Source organism: Gopherus flavomarginatus, chromosome 6 (assembly GCF_025201925.1).
Source record: "Gopherus flavomarginatus isolate rGopFla2 chromosome 6, rGopFla2.mat.asm, whole genome shotgun sequence".
In the NCBI taxonomy this organism is placed as follows: domain Eukaryota; kingdom Metazoa; phylum Chordata; order Testudines; family Testudinidae; genus Gopherus; species Gopherus flavomarginatus.
In genome coordinates, this window is record NC_066622.1 from 65,209,600 (window position 1) to 65,236,876 (window position 27,277).

The window sequence follows — 27,277 nt, forward strand, 5'->3', positions numbered from 1 at the left end:
ACCAAACAAGCATTCATTTTCTGATCTAGCTGTAAAACTAATCTGAAAAGTTTTCAAAATAAATCACTGTTTAAAAATATATAGTGTGTACCCACTAAAAATGAAACCTACAGCTTTCTCTGTGTTGTGAAGAATATGTATTTTTTATGTAGAAAACCATGATTAAATCGAGTCTTCCTGACTAGCGATTTAAACCAAATCCACTCTGAATTTCTTATGTTTTTATTATATATTGTAGCTCATAGGCCTAGCTTGCCTTTATTATATCTGTTATTAAATTTGTGAAACTTCCCAAAAGTTCAAAATGTAAAAGTTAATATTTGTACTTGAGTTGTAGCCTTTCCTGTGAGACTGGGTAAATATTTGCAGCTCCTTGTGACATACAAAACTACAAAGAGCTATGACACACTGAACAAAAGGGAGAAAATATTGTGTTTAGGAAAGAATCCAGCATTTTTTTTAAATTTAACTGCATGAAGTAATTGTTGCTCCTCTTGAATGTAAAAACAGGAACTAACTATATCATAAACAGCTGCAATAATTCAAACAGTCCCAGATTTAAGATTATATTTTACAAATTTAACATTCCACAATAAAAATATTGAAAAAGCTATTTCAATGAAATATGAGATACAGCTTTAAAATCTGGTCATTCTGATTACCCTCTTGCTTTTTATATCCCACTTTAATATTTTTAGCATCCTATCTCTTTTGAGCCATTGGGGTCTAAAGATTAACAGAGTATGCTATTTGAAGGGTAGGATCCCAAGTTTTCAGACTGGTGTACGGCATCAAGCAGTTCATTAGATACCAAGCAAGCACTAAAATCGGGTGAGAATTGAAGTTTGGGGAGGAAGACAGTAATTAGTTCTCTATGAATTTAATGTACAAAATCTCATGATCCAAAAGAAATGGAAATATATGAGACTGTAATCTCATCTTTCCAGTGCTAGATTCCATTTGTTTTGAGCCCTGGTATTTCAAAGGATATTAGGCCTGTAAACTATTCACTAGGCCTTCCACCTATATTATTTATTTGTACTACAGTGACATCTAGAGTAGCCAGATGACTTAGGGCCCCATTGTGATAGCCACAAAACATATAGTAAGAGATAGTCTCTGCCCCCAAAGAGAATGTAATTTAAAAAGAACAGACAAAAGGTATGAGGAAAAGGTGTTGGTCCTTCTTTGAGCAGGGGGTTGGACTAGATGACCTCCTGAGGTCTCTTCCAACCCTAATCGTCTACGATTCTAGGAAGGAAATATCTCCCTTTAACAGATAGGGAAACTGAGGCTCAGGGAAACTGAGGCTCAGAGAAATTAAGTAATTTGGCCAAGGTCACATAGGAAATCTGTGGCAGAACCAGAAGCTGAACCTAGATCTCCTGAGTTCAAGCCTAGTGTCTTATCACACAACTTCTTTGGCATGGGATCAGAATTTAATATGGCAAAGCCTGGATCTCAGGCCAATGAAATTTTCAACCCTTGATATGCTAAGTGTATCGGCATTTAGGTTCTACCCATACTGCAATTTAACTGCGCTGAAACTGTGTCCCCTGAATCAATTGTAGCTGATGTACAGACAGGGCCTTAAGGAACACTTTCCAAAGAGAAGATCTAAAGTCCTGAAGACTGACATTCATCGTGTATAAGTGGTCACAATGCAAATATTGTATATATAAATCTACTAAGAATTTAACTTCTGACTTAGCCTTGACCTGGAAGGAATATCTCCTCTAGGGAACTGAAAGCAGTTCCAGGGAAGAACATTACTTTGTCTCACATGAGCTAAAGAATGATAGCTGGACATGAACTATGAACCTAAATTATTTCACTCAAACTGAACTCCCATAGACGAAAAGTCAGTACTTCTCTCATCAAGTCACCAGCCTGTGATCTCTAATTCAAGGGTCAAAGAATACAGACTACACAAAAGAGATTTTAAATGGATGCTATCAATTGAATCTAGTCACTTAAAAAAAAAGTAAGTTAGTTTCAGGAACTAGACCTGCCAGAAGCCCTGCCAATTTTTGTGGTTTCAAAATCAGTTTCCTATTTCTTAAAAATATTTTTCTTCTCCTGTTGCTGTGTGAAAACCTATATAAACAAAAGGAATAATTGACTGGTGCACCACAGAAAAGTGAACATAAAAAATGAAAAAGCAGGTTTCTCTAATCCTTCAGTTTTATTCATTTGAAATTAAAAAAATCAGAAAGAAGTGTAATTTTTAAGTTGACTGTGTACCTTTAATCTACTTGGAAAGTCTAGGGCTTTAGCCCAGTGATGGAACACAGTTAATCTACAGTACAAAGTGGAACTGTATTCTATCTGGTGTTAGGAGACAATGGTGTTGCAAATGTCCCCTAATTTGGTTGTATTTGTTGTGTAGATAGAGCCTAGAAGAACAAGTTAGCAACAGTAAGAATACAAAGCAAAAAGAAAAAGGTGAAATACAAAGACAGACAAACTGTATGCAGCATCCTTACCTGCAAAGCACTATTCAAGAAGCAGCTATTCTGTCCCGGTTCATTGCTGAGGCCCTTACTGGGTGCTATGGAAGTTGTATTACGTGGAGTCAACATCCCCTGCACGCCACCTCGTCCCATAGAAAAATATGTCCTTTTCAAAGACATCTTTCACATTTAGCTCTATAATATGAAGAAGGCTTTTGTATCTTGTTTGACTGAAAGTCTTTCACTGGACAAGATCCTTTACCCAAAGTGAAAATTAAGGAGTACAATCCAATCCTCTTAAAATACAGTTTAAACAAAATTTCTCCTTCGATGTGGACACATGGAACTCATGAGTTAGCTCTCTCTATATATATTTATTTTAAATCCAGTGCAGGATGCTATCATTCATCTGCTGATGATGTAGGGATGATGATGCTTTACAGGCAGTAGAACAGAGGCAAGTAAAACGAAGGAATCCATGGTCTTTCAAGTACAACTGCTTTGCTGTTACATCCTTCTTCTGAACAGATTGTCACCTCAATAGAACTCTCTTGAAGACAATGTAATTGCTCAAGTCCAGCAGGTCCAGGACAAGCAAAATGTAAGACTTGTTAATACTTTTATAATCCTCCCACAGAACACAGAACAACCCAACTAGTAAAAAAGCAGGCCTATCAAAACCAAAATAAAGCCTTGCTTCTAATGGAAGTGGTGAAAAGATAACTTCAGTTCTGAGAGAGATGAAAAAGGAGAGATTCCGGAACTGCGCTGGGAAGTGCTTTTATTTTAGGTAGTAAAACTTAAACAGAAAAGTTCTTCTAACTCCCCGTGCAGATCTTTAGAAGTTTCTTCTCCTGTTCCTTCTTTTGCAACTGGAATGCCCAGCCGTGCCAGAAAGTTTTACAGAGAAAAAAATAATCAAAGGCTTGCGTCATGTAATTACTCTCTTGGTTTTGTGGTGTGCTGCCAAGACCACTGTTGCCTCACCTCCCACTCTATGCAGAACCTTTTGAAACAAAACAAAAAATATAAAAGCACATCCCCAAAATGAAACAACAAAATACAAGAAGCAGAGGAACCTGTGTGCATGTGTCTTGGGGAAATATGGATGAAATATGATGTAAGGGTGAAGTTAATTTTAATATTTTTAAAAGTTACACACAATTTTATATGAATAGGCTACAGCACATCATTCTCAGCACATACTCCTTAAAGTGTTAAATTAGCCAGTTTCTAACAAAGATCTTGAAAAAATACAAAGTATATTTATATGTGCATATTTATAGTATCATAAAATCATGTTTGCACTTTGGAAGAGGAGGTTGTCTAATCTGGATTTGGGGGCTTTGCAGCAGTGCTAAACCTGGGCAAGAGGGCATGGAAATGTAGCTGCATTTCTTTGTGGTGGAGTTACTGTCCAGGATGCCTTTGTCAGAGCAGAATATTCTCCCACTTTCTTATTTAGAGAAGATGCTAGTCATCTGCAGGACAAGGAATTTAATCCAGATATGGCGGAATCAGTCTTCCAAATGACACTGAGAGCCTACAAATAGAAACAAAAGAACCATTAAGAGGAAGATGCACTTTTCATGAGTGAATTTAAACAATCATTTAGCCCTGATATATGAGGAAACGTGGGGAAAAAAATTCTCGTCTCTGAGAAATTCTATTCTTACCCACATGGGAAGAATAATGGGCATGGTCCTTCAGGAACACTATTTCAAGGATTTATGATAAAACCTTTTGCACAGTAAGTTCTTATATAATTGGTCCACCTGTATTTCTGTCACAGCCATACTGTGAAAGTAGTTAGCTAATTAGTTTTTCTACTGACATTACAGGGGTTTCTGTAGTATTCTCCTACTATCTGTACATAACCTAGAAATCAATACCATCAAGAACTAGCTACTGTAAGCCAAATGGCATTATCACAGATGATCTGATTCAAAAGTACAGCAACACTGTACTACACAAAGAGAAGCAGACAGACTCCATATATTAGCAAAAAATATATAAAATAATGGTGGTTATTTTTACTTCTTAGATAATTGAGAGTGCCATTAACTATAAACCTCTTTTTACCCATCAAAACATAGCTAGAATTTCCTAAGTACCTAAAGAAACAATTTCTGTATGAGCCTCATACACCCATTCCTTTCTAAGAGTAATTTTTTTGCACTTCTATTAGACTTATCTGAGGATCTAATAGTGCTCTACAAATTCGTATAACACAAATATTTGCCTAACCCTGTGAAGCAGGCAAATCTATCTGTTTTACAGGGGAGTAGTCCTGGTTTACAGTCCTCTGCTCTAACCATTAAATCCTACTCCCACACAGAGCAACATCAAGCCGGTTGTGCAGCATTCCTAAATGCTGAAAAGTGTAAAGGAATCATTTCAAAGCAACTTCAAATATCAACTCCTCTCTTTGCTCAAGGCCTTAATGAACTACGAGTCAAAATCACTTGGGATAGTTCAGTTTCCAGCATTAATTTATGGATCTTTGTAAACCAGCCCTGTTTGTTATAGATATACTGGCCAGGCTTGAGCATCAACAAAGATCAGAGTGCTACTTGGAATGACTCTACTCATGAAGAATAGTGATGACGTAATTCTCACAAAAGAAAATGAAGCAAGGCACCCCTCCCCACTCTTTCCCACAGTGCCTGTCATTAGGAGTTTGAAAGGCTGGAGCGTGAAATCCAGAAGGGCACAGTGCCAACAAATTCAGTGAGCAAACACCTAAGAAATGTTTATTGGACTTTTGTTTTCATCTTAAAGTGGGGATATTAAAGAAGGATTGCTACAAAATGGTCTTTGTGAGGTTCCAAATTTATTGTACATCAGTGGTTTCCAGACCAAATGGGCTCAGCTATTCCTTAAGGGCATTTTGCTAGCTTCTAACGCTGTAAACTCATCCAGGGATCAGAAAATCAAGCTGGCTCTTCCCATTTTGCATGTCTCCACAAGAAATAAAGATTCTGCACACCAAATAAAGTGTTAGCAACACTCCTGAATGCCCATTGCCCTCACAAGATTTGTACAAGTTTAGCCAATTGGTGTATTTACATTCCATTCTATTACTGTTGCACAAGATGGAATAAACTCAGTTTGATCTCTCTTACCTATGTTGACTGCACAGTTAACAGGAATAAGAAAGCAATAAAGACTCATTTTATCATTAAAATAGCGATGTCTGTGAACGTACACAAGGAAAAGATCTGTTGAGAAAAATATCACCATCTTACATTGCCATTTTGCAAAACATAGCCACACTTCAAATTTTGTAATTTCAATGTTTTCAGAATGGAATTCTAGCTAAATTTAACTTTCCAAATATTTGAGACAACACTCACTAATCTCATTTACAGGTTCCCATTTAGCTATCTCCTCTGCTCATTGCTTTCTCACTAAAGAAAAAAAGGATCTTTTAAAATTTTACTGTAACGCCAAAAAAGGTAGAGCCATTGCTTCCACCATTTTTTATAGCAATTTACCCATCACAGAATCATCAACAGAAGTTCCAATCCAAACATATATATCTACATACACACACTAACCCATTAACCACAACATTCTGGAAAAGGAAAGGAAAGGATGTCAGTGTCCCTTTTAACAGATTCAGGTGTTCCACAGAGCTTGTTTTTTCTACTTCTAAACAGAATGCCATCTTGTAAAAAGTCCCAGGCAAAGCATCAAAGTAAAAGTGTGCAGTTTTCTTTGCTGAAGTGAAGTTCAAGGCAACACTCTGATATAAGACAGAGGCCCTAGAGAACATATAAATATATTATAAAACCCTGAAAACACTCCATTCATTTTGAGCAAGAAAAAACATTTCCATATATTATTTCTCTTTAAAATGCAGTAAGATTCTACACTCATACCAAGAGAATAAATACAAAAGGCAACAGCTTTCTAACAATGTAATGGACTTCCCCATGACTGTATTGGGGATAGGATTTCCCGAGCTTTGCAGCATTTCAATGCTCCAGGCTCACAAGGATTTCCAGAGCTTTGCAGCATTTCAATGCTACAGGCTCACAACAATTCCAGCTTCATGCTTCTCTCATCATTTTAATAAAATCCAAGCACAATCAAAAATCAGATGATAGATTCAGGAGCTACATTCTACTCTATGGGCTAGTGACATATTCACAAGACTCCAGCAAATAGAGTTTAAAATCAAAGAGATAAGCATTATCAGAGCTGCTCTCACAGAGAAAATCTAGAGTTGACTTATTGCTACCAAAACCATTACTACACGGATAGGATCAAACTCGAAAAGTGCCTTGTCTGACTCAAAGATCACCAAGAACGTAGCAAGGGCGTCAGCTATGTTACCAGACATGTTACACTAGACACTGAATTCATGCAGAAAGCCTATAAAAGTTTGAAAATATGTGCATTTTGTTTACTGTTTTAGTAGTGACTGGAATAAGCTACAGGTGGCCCACACAGAACTCCTTACAATCAAAGGCTGATTAATCCTGCAACTGCTAGAAAAAGGTCAAAGATACCAATGGGAAACAATACTGAGATAAACTGCCTACGGAGGTTATGGAATCTCCATCATTAGAGATTTTTAAGAGCAGGTTAGACAAACACCTGTTGGGAATGGTCTAGATAATACTTTGTCCTCTCATGAGAGCAAGGGACTGGACTAGATGACCTCTCCAGGTCCCTTCCAGTCCTATGATTCTATGAAAACGCAAATCCAGAATGGCTCTACAGATCCCCCACAAATAGATTTAATCTCTGTGTTATCTGTCAAATACACTACTTGGGGAGCATGTATCCTGAATCACAGAGCCATGCTCAACGTGCAAGAGAAGAGGATACCAGGGACACCACTTGTAGAGTACATCTGGCAGTTCATCCACAGAACAATTTCAGCACATTCTTCTGGCCTGAAGAAATGCGACACGTTGACAGCCATGCTGAGAGCAAGAGAGAACGAGAGAGCATAGAGTGCTCAAAAAGACATTTGCCACAGAAAAGTTTAAGTTGCTATTTATTCACATCCACTTTGTAAATCAGCCATTGGTACTAACAGAACTAAACTGCAATACTGACTTGGGGTTTTATCCCCACTCCGATGATGAACATATTACTGACATCCACCTCAAGATTGGAAATCATGGTGTTTCCCTGTCTAGGATCTTGATCCCTGGGCTTGCTGTATTAAGCTCAATCATGTTACAAATCTCTCCACATGGTTTGCCACAAGTTCCTCGCCACTGCTTGAGGAAAATGCCCTGGCTTAAGGGCTTAATTACAACAGCCAAGTTAGCAAGGTGGATGCTTCCATCTTATCACTACACATGGCTAAAACCACTGAAATTTGTGATGACATTATTAAATAATGAGGTGGGAGCTGTGGTTATTTAAAGGACCTCCAAGTTTCATAACAAACAGACAAAAACTTAAGTTTGGTTACTTTGCATGTGTTCACAGTAGGTAAAATCTCCCTGTTTCCCCATTTAAAAGTGTGGTTTTGTGCCCTTTCAAGCGGTATCCCACCACCACTTGATTTTGAAATGCACTAACAATGATCATGAATGATTTCACTGAAAAACAGAAAAAATTATTTATGAGAGAGAAAGCCCTTATTTAATATCTTTCATAATAGTAAAATGAACAAAGATAAATGTCAAAGGAAATCCATTTTAGTGAAAATTCACTTCCAAGTTGATTCAACTGGGAAAGTACTCCTTTCAGTGATAAAGCACTTACAGATGTTTATCCAATCAGAAAAACAGATTGCATGAACACCCTTAACTAGGTACATTTAGGAATGGAATCCCACCATAACAATAGAGGAGGTGGCTTCAGAGCAACAGGTTATTTCAGTGTAACTTTATTAAAATTTAACATCTCCTTCAATTTAAACATAAAGCACTTTTATTTGATTATGGACAGAGAGGAACAGGACTTTTATTTGCAATTCAGATAATGCACCACCAAACCAATGATATACCTGAGATATATTGATGATATTTTAATCATCTGGACAGACAACCTAAACACACTCATATATTTCCACCACAACTTCAGCCACCAGCACCCATCCATTAAACTCTCTCTAGAGCACTCCCACACTAGCATCGAACTTCCTGGACACCATGATCAGCTTCAGCAATGGAACCATACAGACAACTATATACAAGAAACCCATGGATCACCACTCTTACCTTCACAAACTGAGTATCCACCCCATACTCACCAAGAAATCTTATCTAGAGACAGGCACTTACATAGCACAGAACATGCTCAAGGAGCAAGTTTGGGATACACACCTTAAGACACTTAAAACCACCTCCGCCAAATAAGGACACTCCACCAGGTAAGTAGATTGCATCATGGGATGGGCCACCCAAATGCCCTGCTTCAATACAGAAAATAAAAAACCCTTTGACCGCACATCCCCAAAGTTGTCACTTACCACCCCATACTGAAATCCATATAGGGTATCAAACAATTCCATCCCATACTTGACAGGGACCACTTCCTGAAAGAAATCTTTCCCGATCCTCCTCTTCTGGCCTTCCAATAACAATGCAACCTCATCACCAGAAACAAGCACCCCATAGATCAGGACTCACCAACTCAAAGCAGCACCAGACCCTGCCATAACAACAGATGCAAAACCTAAAGATCTCTCTCTCCTGCTACGATGATCAATACCCCCCTCAACACACCTTTCAAGTTCCATGAAACCTACACATGCCTATTATAACATGTGGTGTACTTCATCCAGTGCACTAAATGCCCCAACAACAATGTGGGTGAAAACAGACAATCACTATGCTCTCAAATGAACTTAAACAGAAAAATGATAAAAGACAAGACCATCATATCACCCATGGGTGAACACTTTTCACAACATGATCACTACTTATCTGACCCCTCACTCCTCATCTTCAAAGGAAACCTGCACAACACCTTCAAAAGACAAGCCTGGGAGCTTAAATTCATAACTGCTAGACACTAAAAATCATTGTTTTAATAAAGACACTGGATTTATGGCTTACTACAACAATCTGTACCCACTAATTCCTCTTTTTTGTCGTATTAAAAAGATATCAACAGTCCACTTCAGCTTGCATGGTTGCTTATGTGTGTTAACTACTTATGCTAAACGTCTGTTCCGTCTTGTATTAGCTGTGATACTCTGAGTATCTTTCCCAGACCTGAACAAGAGCTCTGTGTAGCTCAAAACCATGTCTCTTTGGACCAACTTCAGTTGGTCCAATAAAGATATTACCTCACCCACCCGTGTCTCAGATATCCCAACAGTCATTTGGATGTGCTCTTCAGCCTTCTACCTCATTAACTGTATAGGGCCTGATTTATTTCAAAATAAGCATCCCCCCCTTCAAGGGATGCTAAATATACAGGGATTGAAAAATTTACCAATTGCCTACTAGCCAAAAGGGAGACATGGAAGACCGTGATCAGAGTGGTTTTCACCAGGGAGAATCAGAGGCAACATTCAGGAAGGAAGCCCAATTCCCCAGCCATCAGCTACTGCAGAAAGGAATGGTGGTAAGATTTCTGCCACACTACAGTCTCTAAACCCTGCCTCAGGGGCTCCATCTTGTGGATCAGCCTCTAGCTACGAAGGTATCAAATTCACACTATTCCCTACTCTCTCACAACACAGATTGTAGAGCAGTGATACTTAGGATATGTCTTCACTACTGGCCGGATCAGCAGGTAGCAATCGATCCAGCGGAGACTGATTTATTGTGTCTAGTCTAGATGCGATAAATCGATCCCCGAGGGCTCTCCCATCGACTCCTGTACTCCAGCTTGGCGAGAGGCGCAGGCAGAGTCGATGGGGGAGCAGCAGCAGTTGACCTACTGCAGTGAAGACACCGTGGTAAGTCGATCTTCACATAGTTGAAGTTGTGTACCGTAGATTGATTCCCCCCCACACACACACACACAGTGTAGACCAGGCCTTAGACTGTGGCTCACAAGCCACAAGTGGCTCTTTAATGCATCTCCTGAAGCTCTTTGCAGCACACGATATTAAAACACTGATTTAATTATTAACCAATCATGATGCTTTTACTATGTTATTAACCAATTAAGTTATCAACCTGCACTTACTTGCTGTGAGGATAGATAGATAGATAACCCCTAAATAATTCCCCATACTATTTTTAAATATGAATAGTACTACAGTAAATGAAACAATGGATTCATACTACTGTGGTTCTTTCGGGTAATGTTGATCGCTAATTTGGCTCCTGAACCACTGAAGTCTGATATCACTGCTCTAGAGTACAGCTACTAAAAAGGGAGCTAATGCTTTCTGTCATTCTCCCTTTTCTTTCCCTTCCCCCACACCCCAAGCTATGTCTACACTGCACTGCAGGGTGGCCTATGGGAGTCATTTGGACCACGTTAGCACAAACTAGGTACCTTTAAGTTTGCACCAGCAGCAACCACAAGGCCAGGGGCAGTTAGCAAGCAACACTTCGGTACACTCTGCAATTAACACCTCTGTAGTATGCACTGCAGCACAGTGTAGACACAGGGCTGCCTGGGAGTGGGGAGCAAGTGGGGCAATTTGCCTCAGGCCCCGGGCCCTGCATGGGCCCCCACAAGAATATAGTATTCTATAGTATTGCAACTTTTTTTTATGGAAGGGGCCCCCAAAATTGCTTTGCCCCAGCTCCCATGAATCATCTGGGTGGCCCTGTATAGACAAGCCTAGTGCCTGCTGGCTGCTGCAAGAGGAACGGGGCAGGAAGAAAGGTTTTCTGCTATTCCACCCCTCCCCAATGTCCTGACCACTATGAAGAGGCGGAGGTGGAAGAAAAGGTATCAGCTGCTCTTCCAGCTTTCCCAAACCCCATTTATTGGATCTTCCTCCACAGCAAGTAATTCCAGTGCCTGCCTTTGCTGCTGCCTATAATTATGCCAAGCAGTAGCAGGATGAAATAGACATGATTCTTGACCGTTTCACTTTTGCCTGCAGGATTCTCTCAATCTTGTTAATTTCACTCTGTCCTCTTTAGCAAAGATATAAGTAGCTATAGTAACACAAAGAATTGTCTAGTTGCAGGCTAAGGCCCTGTCAACACGGGGAAAATTGACCAGTATAACTAAATTATATTAGAACAATGTCATCACATGGAAACACTATTCTGGAATAAAGCCACTTTTATTAGACTGTGGAATAGCTTATTCGGGTCAATTTCCCCATGCAGCCAAGGGCTAAGGATTCCTTGGTTTTATACCTTTGGAAAGTTTTCTTTGCCATCTTCAAGCTTCAATCAAGCTCAGAGTCTTCATAAGTTAATGCCAAAGGTTTCCTCACTCACCCCGGGATACTTGCCACTTACAGGGAAGTGATTTTTTTCAATACTGTTATGCTGAAAGGTGCTAAAGGCTGTCATCAATGAGGTATTGAATCCAAAGACAAGCCACAGAGCTCATTAAAGCCCAGGAGTGCGCCAAGCACTCTCTTTCAGGATCCATAACAGGAGCAATTAAGCCCCTTTATGTAGTAAATATGGCTGCAGAATAATGGGGGCTACTGCTCTAAGCACTAGGCCACATGATAAGGGCAGAGCTAAACAAGGTAGATTAACACAGGTATGCAGGGGAGTATGACACTGGTTGCAGGCTGTGTTTTGGAGAAAGCAAGCCAGCCAGCCAGAGTTGTGATTGGGAGCATGGTCCAGGAAGGAAGCAAAGAGAAAGAGCTGCTTGGTGGAGCACCACACAGGTATTTCTGAGCAAGGAAACAAGATTACATCAAAAATATATTGGATTCATATAATTAATTTCTCATCCAAAGATGGAAACAACCCTGAAAAGCCCCAATTGCACTGAAAAGACAACAATATTCCTGTATCATCGCTTTTTGTTTTTGCACTTCTGCAATAGTCTACTAGCTGCTGAGGTGAGGTCCAGTTTTACTTTTAAGTAGCGTAATTACCCTTTCAGGGCAAGTAGTTTTCTAAAAGTAATAATCCTTTGCCCTTCTATAGCCCCTTTTGTCCAAGGACCTTAGAGTATTTTATAGACAGTTTTCAAGCCTGAAAACATCCCTGGCAGGTAGGGAAGAGATAAATGAGCACTCCCTTAAACCACCTCCGAAATGCAAGCAAGCACATGAGTGAAATACAGCAATCATTGTGTATAATTCCCCGACGTAGTGAAACCTGAAAATGTATCATCATCTCAGGGCTTTGCATCAATAGCCATAAACCCTTATTTAAAAAAAAAAAAAAACCAAAAAACTAGTGATGAGTCACTAGAAAGCAATGAGACATTCTCCCACCCAGGGAATCAGTGTGCCATCTTCACACTGTTCCAAGCCCCAGTCTGGTCCAGAGAGGGAGAATAAATGTCCCAGACAAAGATACAATACCCTAAGACCACTGCAGAAATACCCCTCTCTTTCCATTTTCACCTGTTTCTACCAATTCCTCCTCTGCATTGCACTTGTACTGCTCCAGCCAACAGAACTTCCATACTGTCACAGAATAACCAACACAATTCTTGACAGTTTCACTTGTCCCTGCTACACTTCTGGGGAAGCACTTAGGGGCAGAGCAACATAGATATGATTCTCCTTTGTGGGCTATCCCACGGAGGAATTTTAAAAGACACTAACTTTTAAAACATGGGAATGAGGGGAAACATATAATTCTTATATTCTTCTGCCAAATTTAAAACCTCTGGAAAGTGCTGAACAGTTCAGAGTACAAGAGGTAGGAGATAACTCCCATCTATCTGATGGGAAACATTTTGTTTCTGCCAGTCACAGCCATATTCTTCTTTTGAAAAAGAGCATCATTTGTACTAGTTACAAAGAAAGAAAAAACAATAATCTTTTCATGAAGTGGTGGTAATCTTTCTCTCCAATATTAAAGGTTGGGTTTGAACTGTATAAAAGAGTATCCAGTGACAGTGATGCAGCAGGAAATTTCCACATAAGCCCAGCCCAACAGAGAATCATTCCAGGACTCTACTCACTTGCCTGTAAATGCTTCTGGGTGGTTAACAAAGGCAGCCTCACATAAGGCATTAACTTTCACTTCTGCAGTTTTCCCCAAAAGCAGTATCAGCTGATGCACCCATGTCCTTTATTAAGACTTAATATTACATAGCCTCTCTCTCAAGAGAAGAGGAGACAGAAAATGCAAACTGCTCATCCCATAGAGATACAATAGAGCCACAGGCAGGCTTTCATAAAATTTATGGGCTGCAGAGTCCAAAGAAGCCAGATGGCTCTTACTCACTGGTCACCAGACGGGAAGACAAATTAAACCCCATTGCAGAAAGTCTTTTATAAGCCAATTCCTGATGAACAGCTTTACAAGGCAACATAAACTCTACCCAACACAGACCTTACTAAGACAGTTTGTAGTGTTTAAAAAAAACAAACAAACAATGCTGTAAGTTACTTTTATCAAATAGATCTTCAGCTGAGAAGGCTCAGAGAGTGGAAAGCTGTTTTCTAGATGAAAATCAGTCTTTGATTATATAAATTAATATAAAGCAAGGCCTTCCTGGGTAATTTAACAAACGAACAAAGATATGAGTCCATAACTACAAGAACAAAAGCCACATTATTTGTTCTCCAAGTCACTTAAACACACACAAAAAAATGTACTCCCCATTTAATACCATCATCCATATCAAACAATATTTATTAAGTATTGTTTAAAGAGTCAGCCTTTGATAACCCATTGCTCTCATGGACCATAGACAGTTACTGTATACAGATGTGTGTTAACAGTCCAAAACAGTAATGTTTATTTTTTGTAAAAGAAAGCAACAGCTGCACTCAAATGCAGCCATTAGGGACTTTGCTTGTAGCCACAGCCTCCTGGGTGGTGAAGCGGGAGGAGGGCAAAGCAGCAGCTCCTCCCCTGGGGCCACCAACAGTGGCTGGCACCTGCCCCCTTCTGGAGCCAGAAACACTGTGCAAACAGGCAACTAGTGTGAGTTCCCATCTTTGTAGGGGTGGTGGGGCTAGAGCTAGGGCTTTGGGCTTCAGCCCTGGGGTGGTGGGTGGCAGGATCTGGTAATGTGGTGGTGGGCTCCGTCCCCAGCCGCAGGATTTTGGGCTCCAGCCCTGGGCTCATCCCAACCCCTCCTCACATCGCCTCTGGCCCCTGCTGCCTCCTCCAGCCCCTAACCATGCAGCAGGACCCAAGGCTCCAGCCCCAGACTCACCTCTGTCACGGCCTTGATCCCTGCTGCCTCTTCCAGGCTCCATCCCCCTGTGGTTCCCTCCCCCTTACCTACCTCCTTATCCAGGGCTTAATTTGTCCCCCAGCTTGCTGGTACTGAGTAAGTCTGCTGCAAAAAGTAATATTAACAAATATACAAATATCACTTTTCACAATAGCAGACTTATTAGCTAGCAAGTCTAAAAAAAATAAAAATATTCAAAGCACCCTTATTTGTGTTTCTATTCTGTTTACGTCCAGTAAAGAATAGAGACAACTGTACACGATTTTTATTATTCAGTCTGCAAGAAAAACCCTACATAAATAATTATGATTATTTGGATCTGTATATGTGTATATTTATTTTTTTTCCTAAAGTTAATTAAGTATTTTATGAAAAATTGTCAGAGTGACCACCAGCAAGAGTTGGTGGTTGCACCTTGAGGCCACCAAAAAATTTGTTGTGAGAATCCCTGTAGCAGGGCAGTCCCTAGCTATTTTGGTGCCCTATGCAGCTCTCCAGGGAGCAGAGCAGGCTGGGTCCGGGTCACTCCGCTTCCTGCAGGAAGTGGCCAGGCCCCCCAATCCCCCACAGAGGTCTGTGGTCAGCCCACAGAGGCCTGAGGCCCCCCACAGCCCCCCCACAGAGGAGCACGATCAACTGCAGCCTGCTCTGGCCTACCCCCTTGGGTCAAGGCCCAGCACATAAACCATTCCATTTGGCCAGGTAGGTTGCTCTGGTGGATAGCTTTCTACTCGTCAGTAGAACCTGCTGGGCATGGACCAAGCACTCCTGCTCTTCTGCATTTAGCCACACAGGAACTATTAGGTGCAGCACAGCTAGATTCGAGTGCAGGAGACAGCTGTAGTTCTGGGATAGGAGATCCAGCCAGAGAGGCACCTGCAGCGGGGCTGTCACCAACAGGTCCATCAGTGTGCCAAACCAGTGTTGGTGAGGCCACATTGGGGCTATCAGGATCACTTGGCCCTGTCCTGCTTGATCTTCATGAGGACTCAAGCAATGGCACAGGTGAGAATGCATACATTACCATGGGAGTAAGAAGGTGTCTGACAAGAAGCCCCTGTCAATCCCCTGAAATGAGCAGAACACATGGCATTTCCTGCTCTGACGAGTCCCGAACAAGTCCACTCGAGGAGATCCCCACTTCCAGAAGATCACGCTAACCACCTCGGGATGGAGTGACCATTCATAGTGAGATGAGAAGGCTCTGCTGAGGTGATCTGCTAATACGTTTCTGACCTTGTGGAGGTGCGCTGCTACGAGATGACTGGCATGCTGCATGCAGAAGTCTCAGCCCCAGAGAGCTTCCTGGCAAAGGGCCAACAACCGGACTCCACCCAGCTTGTTGATATAAAACATCGTGGCGGTGTTGTCCATCAGGACCTGAACCAATTTGCCCTTCAAGTGAGATCAAAGAGCCTGACAGCTAAGCGAATTGCTCTGAGCTCCCTGATATTTATGTTGAGGGAGCAGTTGACCCCTGACCAGCAGCCTTGTGTGTTGAGTTTGCCCAGGTGAGCTCCCCAAGCCAGATCCGGGGTGTCAGAAACCAGAGTTAGCAACAGGGATGGGGCCGCGAAGGGAACTCCCTGCAACACCGATTGGTCTCCAACCACCATGCCAGGGATGGCCAGATGTGGTCCAGCACCTTGACTACCAGGTTTAGGTTGTGCCTATTGGGAATATAGACTGATGCCAGCCATGCCTGCAGTGATCAGAGGTGGAGTCGGGCATGACGGACCACGTAAGTACAGGCTGCCATGTGGCCCCTTACACGGTCCGACATGGCTTGAAAACGAGCCTCCGGAAGGAAGGCTCTGGCCATGGAGTTGAGGACCGCCCCTTAAACTCTATTCGTTGCACTGGTATGAGGGTCAATTTCATTTTGTTCACTAACAGGCCTAGGTCACTACAGGTGGAATGCACCAGATTGAGACTGTTCTGCACTTGGTCCCACAACCTGCCCTCGATGAGCCAATCGTCAAGATAAGGATAGACCTGGACTACCCGATGTCTCAGGTAAGCAGCTACCAGGTCCATAGATTTTGTAAATACCGTTGGGGCCAAGGACAGGCCAAAGGGTAGTGCCATGAACTGGAAGTGACGCTGGCCCACCATAAAATGGAGGAACCATCTGTGTCCTTGGAAGAGTCAAGAGCGGTGTGCCAGTCTCCCGGATCCAGGGAGGGGATGATGGAGGCCAGAGAAACCATGTGGAACTTCAACTTCTTGAGATCTTTGTTGAGTCACCACAGGTCCAGAATGGGTCTTAGGCCCTCTTTTGGTTTCGGGATTAGGAAATAACAGAAGTAGAATCCTTTCCTCCTTATTTCCTGAGGGACCTCCTCCACTGCCCCCAGCTGCAGGAGGTTGTCGACCTCCTGAACAAGGAATTGCTCATGAGAAGGGTCCCTGAAGAGGGATGGGGAAGGGGGAGGGTGGCTGAGAACTGCAGGGTGTAGCCCAGAGATACAATTTCTAGCACCCAACAGTCCGAGGTGACCTGTGACCAGGCTGAACAGTAGGGACAAAGATGGTTGAGGAAAGGATGAGGCGAATCCGGGGAGTTGACTGGGGCGTCGTTCTTGAGCACACCCTCAAAACACATGCTTCTGGCCCCTGTGATGTTTCGCCAGGCCAGGTTATGGGGTGAACAGGAGAAGAAAAGACAGCGACGGAGGGGAGGAGAGGGGGAAGAAACTGTTTCCTCACTGACCGAGGCGTATGCAACCCTTGCGAGCAGAGGGTGGCCTGAATGTCCTTCAGTCCATGCAGCCTCATATCCAACTGTTCTGCTAAGAGTCCAGTCCCATCAAATAGGAGATCCTGGATCAAGGAATGCATCTCCCAGGACAGGCCTGTGGACTGAAGCCAGGAACTGCGCCTCATGACCACTACTGAGGCAAACACTCTGGCCACCGAATCAGCCATGTTCCATGCCATTAGGAGGGAACACCGAGCCACCGAAGTATCTCCTTAACAAGGGCCTGAATTCTTGGGCCGCATCTGGGGCATGGAATCTTTGAATTTATGGAGGGAATCCCATAAGTTGAAGAAATAGCTTCCCAAAGAGCCTGGTGGTTCATGACCCTGAACTGAAGGCTAGCAGTAGAATAAATTTTCCTTCCCAAAAGGTCCAATCTCTCGGCCTCCTTATTCTTCAGGGTGGAACTATATTGCCCTTGCTTGTCTGTTTCTGCGGCCAACGAGAAATACACTCACCTGCTCCCAGGGTTGTCTAAGTATTCTAACCCCTTGGCTGGGATGAAGTACTTCTTTTCAGCCCTTTCAGAGGTGGGTGGGATTGAGGATGGGGTTGCCAGAAGGCTTCGGCAATCTTTAGGACCCTTTTGTGCACCAGAAGTGTGACACGTGTGGGAGTTGATGCAGAGAGCACATTAAACAAAGTGTCTGATTGCTCCACCACCTTTTCCACCTCTAGGCCTATATGTTCGTGGCCAATCTTTGGAGCAGGGGTTGGTGCTCCTTAAAATTGTCCGGTGCGCTAACGCAAGAAGTCCCTGCCACAGCCTCATCTGGAAAGGATGAGGACGACTGGATCACTGGGACAGGATGTGGGGCATCATCCCCCATAAGGGAAGGGAGTCTCGGAGTGGGCACCTGCCCTTCCACCCCAGCATCTGCTAGCACTTCACGCACCAAGCTTAGTGCCATCGGTGCCATCTGATGCTTGTCTGACGTGGCGACTGACGACTGATGCGAAAGGGGGATTGGCATAACCAGCATGCCCCAGACATTTCAGTGGAACCATTGCATTGGCCATTGGCCCTGCCACCAGGACGGCGTCGTGGAAGTGGACGCAGCCTCAGGAGCCCAGTTGCGATGGTGCTGTCTCGGCAAGGGGTGAATTCCCTCTCTGTGCCAGAGGAATCTTCTCCCAGTGACCAGCAAGGCCATCAATGCTTGAGTCTGGTGGCTAACTGTTGCTGTGGGTGAATGGTGCATTGAATAGGCACACTAAGGCCTGGAGTAGGAGGAGCAGCACCATGTTGGGGAACGTTCCTGTGGTCTAGGTGACAAAGGTCATCATTGTGGAGAGGGTCAGTGGGAGGATGACTGGTGCCGACCATACGGTGACTGGCGCTGTCCTCTAGGCGAGTCTCAACGAGAAGACAGAGACTGGGACCATGTGCCGGTGATCTGTGGTGGTGAACCAGCGATCTGGGTTGATGCAGAGACCAAGGTTACAGCGACAAAGAGCTGTGCCACTGTTCCAGCGATTGGCGGCGTACACTCATCTTGTAGGAGGCTTTCACGGGTGCCCTCGTAGGGGTCTTTGCCAGGGCCACTGCCGCACACGGCGCCAGCTGCTCTAGGAGCATCCTTTGCTCTCTGGACGTTGGGAGCTAGGAAGTCTGGGTCCCCTACCATTCCCTGGAGTCAGTGATGGATCTCTTGGGTGGGGTGTAGGAGGTCCCCTAGGGGACGTGCCCCCATCTGGCTCCGGAGTGGACGGACAGCCAGAACAGGGTCCTTTACTCGATGCCCCTTGGTCCTCCTTGCTCAGTGCTGGGTCCTGCTTTTGCAACTTCTTTTTGGGCACCGATGAAGGGGAGCAATGCCATGTAGAGCCCACTGCTGGGGGTCCAGTACACACTGAGGCTGAAGTGCTGGGAGTCGCATCCAGCCGAGATTGCTCCATGGCAGGCAGAGAGCAGCCTCCATGAGGAAGGCCCTCAAACAGATGATGGGCTCTTTTTGTGTCCTGAGAGGAAAGTTCTTACAGATTTTTAGGTGGGATTCTCTCAAGCACTTCAGACAGCTGCCATGGAGGTGACTAACAGTCACTATTACAGTCAGCCCAGGACTAAAAACCCAGAGACCGGGGCATGCCCTGCCTGGGACCCTAACTTACTAACTACAGTAAACAAAACTATTTACAGCTCTAATACATGAAGCCAAGAACAGAAACCACTGATCACTTGCGAGGTAAGGGAGAGAGGCGCTTCAACAAAACACCAAGGGCAGTAAGAAGGAACTGAGAGGGCACAGGGCCGGCGGCACCTGATATACTGACACATGATATATCGCAGCCGACCCTACAGATACCGCTAAGGCAAAAGTCTCTGACAACTTTGCAAGTGGGCATGCACAGACCTAGAACGGAATCAACATGAGCAAGCACTCAAAAAAGAAATGGTTTAACTTTCATCTTCTAAAGCTGTAATGCAGATAGGGCATGTTGTATTTTAAAAAAAACAGCTACCTCCTCTTATAACTGCAGGTTATAACATAACTTCTGGCTGAGTGCTCTTCTGTCTTCAGAATGCCTGGGCACTAGGAAGAGGATGGCGTAGAGCCCTACGTCTTCTTGTTCTTTGGAAGATCAATTACCTGTCTGAAGCAGATGACATACTGCAATCTTCATACTCTCATGTTTCAATCTGTTGGAGGAAGAGGGGGATGACAATAGGCTTGGTTTTGGAGTTGCATTTAATGCTAAAGTGTAAACTAGGCTAGACATGTCTGCCTAAAATTCATTCTACTGATATAGCCCAAAATTCATTCTTCTGATGTAGCCTTGAACCAACACTTTCAAAATTCTTTCCACCTGCCCTCATTTGGGGGACCACCTCTCACATGGTCAACCTACAAGTTTGTCCCTGTCTGGGCTGCTATCTCCAGCCCTGGAGCACCCACAGAGTCAGAGCCTATGGCCACCGGTACCTCTCTTGCCAAAGCCATCCCTGAGTGCTCCTCCAGGCTCCAGTACCAGATGCCGCTCTTCCTGCCCCCCCCCCCCCGGTCTCTCCCCTCCCAGTGGCAGAGGCTGGTTACTGAGGGTAACTGGATTTGTAGTGTGCGGGCGGATTGGACTGGGGCTGGGTCGGAGCAGAACTGGGGACAGAGCGGGGCGGTAGCGCTCCCTCCCCACTGCCCAGGGGGCTAGCCCAGGCCCATTGTGCTCCCCCGGATGTTCCTCGGCACCCCAGGGGCCCGCCCCACAGGTTGGCAACTGCTACATTAGAAAGAAAAAATGCCCAGCAGGTGTTCTCCCCAATAATTGAAAAGCAAATTCCTGACTATCTTGCAGAATAATGGGCAAGCAGGAAGAATATTCCTCTTCTCCCCCTCCATTTTTTCCTCTTTTTTTTTTAAATCCTTGCCTTCCTCCTTTCAGTATCCCCTCAGCCAATGTAGGAAATGAAGTCAGCATTTCACTACCTACACATTTATTTATACTGAGATGACTCAAGACAATTAAGCTTAAACTTCCTGACAAGCCATCAAGGAACAAAGTTTGCTGAACAGAGAAGTACTTGCATTTTGTGCCAAGTTGAAGCACAGGGGGAGAAAAATTCCATAATTCACAGAATAATAGCTATTTATTTTAGAAAAGACATTTTACGGAAGGAAGGAGTCCAAGAAGCCCACCAAGCAACTCTTTACTTTTAGAAATAAGCAAATTTTGTAAAAGCCCTGCTAAATCTGCTTTTACTAAGCAAAGTTTGGCCTTCAAATACTACACAACTCAAGAGCAGCAGGTTTCAGAGTACTTCTGTACTCCAGTAGCAGATATTATATTGAGCAAAACTGTATCTAACAATCTGTTTATGTATATCTACACTATACAATATCCCAGAGTGGGAATTGAATTGCCAAAATCCACATGTTTGGATAACAAAGTAGAAAACTGAAATCAATAGATTCTGATAAAAAAAATCCCATCTTTTAAAACTGGCTTCACCTGAGTGTTTATAAGGAATGCTCTCAGAAGTCAAAGTATGGGATGAAAGTCCAGAGGCATCTTTCTGTTTAGAAAAAATATTTTAAAGAGGCACAACAGCACGTAAATGAAAATGTGCATAATTGACAAAGTTAATAAAGAAGTGGCATTGTCTACCTATTAGTGCAATGCAGAAGAATCAAAGAATCATAAAATCATGGAATATTAGGGTTGGAAGGGACCTCAGGAGGTCATCTAGTCCAACCCCCTGCTCAAAGCAGGACCAAAAACTAAATCATCCCAGACAGGGCTCTGTCAAGCTGGGCCTTAAAAACCTCTAAGATTGGACATTCCACCACTTCCCTAGGTAACTCATTCCAGTGCTTCACCACCCTCCTAGTAAAATAGTGTTTCCTATTACCCAGCCTAGACCTCCCTCACTGCAACTTGAGCCCATTGCTCTGTCATCTGCCACCACTGAGAACAGTCAAGTTCCATCATCTTTGGAAACCCCCCTTCAGGGTGTTGAAGGCGGCTATCAAATCCCCCCTCACTCTTCTCTTCTATAGACTAAATAAGACCAGTTCCCTCAGCCTCTCCTCATAAGTCATGTGCCCCAGCCCATTAATAATTTGTTGCCCTCCGCTGGATTCGCTCCAATTTGTCCACATTCTTTCTGTAGTGGGGGGCTCAAAGCTGGACACAATACTCCAGATGTAGCCTCACCAATGCTAAATAGAGGGGAATAATCACTTCCCCCGATCTGCTGGCAATGCTCCTACTAATGCAGCCCAATATGCTGTTAGCCTTCTTGGCAACAAGGGCGCACTCTTGACTTATATCCAGCTTCTCGTCCACTGTAATCCCCAGGTCCTTTTCTGCAGAACTGCCGCTGAGCCAGTCAGTCCCCAGCCTGTAGCAGTGCATGGGATTCTTCCGTCCTAAGTCTCAGACTCATAGACTTTAAGGTCAGAAGGGACCATTATGATCATCTAGTCTGACCTCCTGCACAACGCAGGCCATGGAATCTCACTCACCCACTCCTGTATCAAACTCCTAACGTATGCCTGAGCTACTGAAGTCCTCAAATTGTGGTCTAAAGACTTCAAGGTGCAGAGAATCCTCCAGCAAGTGACCCGTAGCCCGCCCTGCAGAGGAAGATGAAAACCCCCCAGGGCCTTTGCCAATCTACCCTGAAGGAAAATTCCTTCCTAATCCCAAATATGGAGATCAGCTAAACCCTGAGCATGTTAGAAAACTCACTAGTCAGACACCCAGGAAAAAATTCTCTGTAGTAACTCAGAACCCACCCCATCTAATATCCAATCACAGACCATTGGGCATATTTACTGCTAATAGTCAAAGATCAATTAATTGCCAAAATTAGGCTCTCTCATCATACCATCCCCTCCTTAAACTTATCAACCTTAGTCTTGAAGCCAAATATGTCTTTTGCCCCCACTGCTCCTCTTGGAAGGCTGTTCCAGAACTTCACTCCTCTGATGGTTAGAAACCTTCATCTAATTTCAAGTCTCAACTTCCTGATGGCCAGTTTATATCTTTGTTCTTGTGTCCACATTGGTACTGAGCTTAAATAATTCCTTTCCCTCCCTCGTATTTATTCCTCTGATATATTTATAGAGAGCAATCATATCTCCCCTCAGCCTTCTTTTGGTTCCTTATCCACTTTTCAATTTTCATATTGATCCCCATCTTTTCCAATTTAGCTAATAATTCCCCATGTGGAACCATATAAAACGCCTTACTGAAATCGAAGTAAATTAGATTCACTGTGTGACGAAGTGGGGCTGTTCTTAATGTTCCCTCTGAATACTGGGTGGGGAGGGCTCAGTTCCTGGCCAGCCCTCTGTCGCCTGGCAACTAATGGCCAGGCCTTTCCCCCCCTGCAAGGGGATGTTAAAGGTGTGGGAGAACAAAGAGGTGAGGTGGCCTCCTGGCCCGGGAAAGAGACAAAGTGCAGAGAGGAGGGGCTGGAGGGGGTTGGCAGTCTGGAGCTGGCTGGGGACAAAGGGTGAAGTGCAGACATGGGGGTCTGGCTCACGGCCCCCCCAGAATGGACCCAGCTGAGGGGTCAGGCTCACGGTACCTACCAGCTCTGTTTTAGACCGTGTTCCTGTCATCAAATAAACCTCTGTTTTACTGGCTGGCTGAGAGTCACGTCTGACTGCGAAGTGAGGAGGCAGGACCCTCTGGCTTCCCCAGGACCCCGCTGGGACAGGGTCACTGGGGGAAGCGCACGGAGGGGCGGAGGATGCTGAATGCTCCAAGGAGAGACACAGGAGGTGAAGCCATGTGAGCTTCTTGCCCTGAAAAAGTTTGCTCCAAGGGAGAGGAGGCTCCCCGAAGTCCTGACTGGCTTTGTGGGGAGCAGTTCCATAGCATCTCCCGGGGACTCCGTGACACACTGCATTTCCTTTGTCTAAAAAAATATCTGTTGCCTTCTCAAAGAAGGAGATCAAGCTGGTTTGGCACGATCTACCTTTTGTAAAACCATGTTGTATTTTGTCCCAATGACCATTGACCTCAATGTCCTTAACTACTTTCTCCTTTAAAAATTTTTCCAAGACCTTGCATACTACAGATGCCAAACTAACAGGCCTGTAGTTACCCAGATTATGTTTTCCCTCCCGCTTCTTAAAAATAGGAACTATCTTTGCAATTCTCCAGTCGTATGGTACAACCATTCGGTTTACAGATTCATTAAAAATTCTTGCTACTGGTCTTGCAATTTCATGTGCCAGTTCCTTTAATACTCTTGGATGAAGATTATCTGGGCGCCCCTGATTTAGTCCCATTAAGCTGTTCGGGTTTGGCTTCTATCTCAGATGTGGTAAATTCTACCACCATATCCTCATTCCGATTTGTCATCCTACCATTAGCCCTAAGCTCCTCATTAAAGACTGAGGTAAAGTATTTGTTTAGATATTGAGCCATGCCTAGATTATCCTTAACCTCCACTCCATTCTCAGTGTTTAGAGGCCCCACTTCTTTCTTTGTTTTCTTCTTATTTATATGGCTATTAGGACCTTTTACTATTGGTTTTAATTCCCTTTGCAAGTAAAAACTCTACATGGCTTTTGGCTTTTCTCACTTTATCCCTATATGTTCTAACCTCAATAAGGTAGCTTTCCTTGCTGGTCACTCCCATCTTCCACTCCTTGTAGGCTTTCTGCTTTTGCTTAATCACCTCTCTGAGATGGTTGCTCATCCAGCTTGCTCTACAATTCCTGCCTATGAGTTTTTTCCCCTTTTTTGGGAAGCAGGCTTCTGAAAATTTCTGCAGCTTTGACTTGAAGTAATTCCAGCCCTCCGCCGCCTTTAGATCCCCAAGTTGTTCAGTCCAATCCACTTCCCTAACTAATTCCCTTAATTCTTTAAAGTTAGCCCTTTTGAAACAAAAAACCTTAGTCAATCTATTTTTGTTTATCCTTCCATTTAGTTTAAACTGAATTAGCTCATGATCGCTTAATCAAGGTTGTCCCCTACAACCATTTCTTCTAGAAGGCCCTCACTACTCACCAAAACCAAATCTAAAATGGCATCCCCTCTTGTTGGTTCAGCAACTACTTGGTGAAGGAATCCATCAGCTATCGCATTCAGGAAAATCTGAGCCCTATTATAGACTGGAAGACAAGTGCTAGTAATAATATCTGGGAAGATAAAGTCTCCCATGATCACACAATTCCCATTAATATTTACTTCATTAAAAACATTAGAGAGATTTCTATCCAGATCAGATCCCGGTGGTCTACAGCACACCCCAAGCACTATCCCCAGGGGAGGCTCTTGTGGCTTTCTTCCCCAATGTGATTTTTGTCTAGACAGACTCTGTCTTATCCATTCCATCCCTTATTTCTTTACAGTCTACCTCATCATTAATATACAATGCTATTCCACCACCTTGGCCTTTATTTCTATCTTTCCTAAACAGCACATACCCTTCAATACCTGTATTCCAATCATGACTACTATTCCACCATGTTTCTGTTATCCCTATAATATCTGGTTTCACTTCCTGCACCATTAACTCTAGTTCCTCCATTTTGTTACCAAGGCTCCTCGCATTGGTGTACAAACATCTTAATTTTTGCTGTTTGGCTTCACTGACATTCTTTACCCGATTAGGAACAGACATTCTACCACCAGTATTACCTAGTAGACTTGTATCTACACTACTCTTCCTCCTTATGTCTTCTCCTACCAACGGCTGTATCCCTTTTTAAATTCTTTTTGTTCCCTCTCAATGTTAAAATCCAGCATGGAGATTACCTGGATATCTCCCCCCAATTCCTAGTTTAAAGCTCTCTTAATCAGTTGTGCCAGCCTCCATCCTAGAAGTCTATTTCCCTCCCTACTCAGGAGAAGTCCATCTGAGAGAACAGTCCTCTGTCCATGAATGCTTCCCAGTGGCCATACATCCCAAAGCCCTCCTTATAGCACCACTGCCTGAGCCATCTGTTGGTCCTAAATCTTGTCACACCTTTGTTGCCCTTCTCTAGGAATAGGCAGAACCCCACTGAAGATCAACTGAGCCTCGATTTCCTTAAGCTTCTTCCCCAGCCTGGCATAGTCTTCCTTGTTCCAGTGAGAATCTAGCCATATCATCCGTTCCCACAGGAAGAATAATCAGTGGATTCTTTCCTGCTCCCATTAGGATCCTCCTCAGCCTCAGGTCCACATCCCATATCTTAACACCCAGCAAACAGAACACCCTTCTGTTCTAGGGATCAGCTCTGGTTACAGGCCTGTCTATTCTTCTCAGTAAGGAGTCCCCAATCACATAGACCTGCCTTTTCCTGGTGACAGTGTGATTCTCTGGTCTATCCCGTTCCCTCTGGCTGCAAGTCCTCTCGATTTCTATTGTCCCTTGCAATCCTCTGCAACCCATCCTGTATCCTCCTGGGGCTCATATTTGGTGTCATCTCCATTGACTCTTCACCTCTTCCTATAGGACTAGCTGCTCTTTTCTTCTTCCTTGCCCTCTCACCTTCAGCGACCACCTGCTGTGCCCCTTCTTCATTTTCCAACTCTGCAAACCTGTTCCTGAGCTCTATTGCTCCTTCACTAGCCCGTCTTTTCCTCTGCCTGGTTCTCTTAGTCACATGCTTCCATTGTCCACTTTCCTCACCCAGCAGTCTCCCCTCAGAGTTCTTTGCTCCTGCTTCCATCTGCAAGTCTGAGCTTTTCCCTTCAGCCTCATCATGTCTTTGCTCCATCATCTGCTCGAACCCCCTTCTAAACTCAACCAGAGTTTCCACCTGTATCTCCAATCCTCGGATCTTTTCTTCCATCAGCTCTATCTCGCGGCACTTTATGCAGACAAAACTCTTTTCAGATACCCCCTCCAGGATCATGTACATGCTGCAGCTTCCACATCCAATTATCTTCATTGTGTCTTCCACTGCTTGGGTCACTACCACTGCTGCCTCTGTATCTGTCATAGTCTTCCCACCTAAATCCTGTAAATCCAGGAAACACAAACCAAACCACTCCACCACCACCCACAGCAAAACAAACCCCCCCACGAGCACCAAACACTGCCAGAACACCACACTCTCCCTTCACTAGCCTGTCTGTTCCTCTGCCTGCATCTTAGTTTTCCCTCCAAACTCCCCAAGCAAACTCCCCTGTTTACAGCTCTGTTTGCTGGTTCCTGTGCCACTGCAGCTGTCTGCACTTGTCCTTATTGAACCTCACCTGATTTCTTTTAGCCCAATCCTCCAATTTGTCTAGGTCACTCTGAACCCTATCCCTACCCTCCAGCATATCTACCTCTCTTCCCAGCTTAGTGTCATCTGCAAACTTGCTGAGGGTGCAATCTATCCCATCATCAATGAAGTTGTTGAACAAAATTGGCCCCAGGACAGAACACTGGCGCACTCCACTTGATACT

General features: G+C 43.8%; 1 protein-coding gene across 6 annotated transcripts in view; it reads right to left on the reverse strand.

Annotated features, from left to right (window-relative positions):
* USP54 (ubiquitin specific peptidase 54) overlaps window positions 1–27,277 on the reverse strand; it is a 176,818-nt gene that overhangs the window by 141,757 nt on the left and 7,784 nt on the right. The window contains exons 1-3 of one of the 6 annotated variants that reach the window (XM_050959966.1): window positions 19,903–20,046; window positions 3,817–3,996; window positions 2,487–3,459 (exon numbers count right to left, since the gene is read on the reverse strand). In XM_050959966.1, the coding sequence (XP_050815923.1) occupies window positions 2,487–2,633 (147 nt within the window). In that variant the 5' untranslated portion in view covers window positions 2,634–3,459; window positions 3,817–3,996; window positions 19,903–20,046. Of the gene's footprint in view, window positions 1–2,486; window positions 3,997–6,013; window positions 6,034–19,902; window positions 20,052–27,277 lie in introns of those variants that run through there. The other 5 variants (XM_050959968.1, XM_050959967.1, XM_050959965.1 and 2 more) reach the window with 5 other exon arrangements.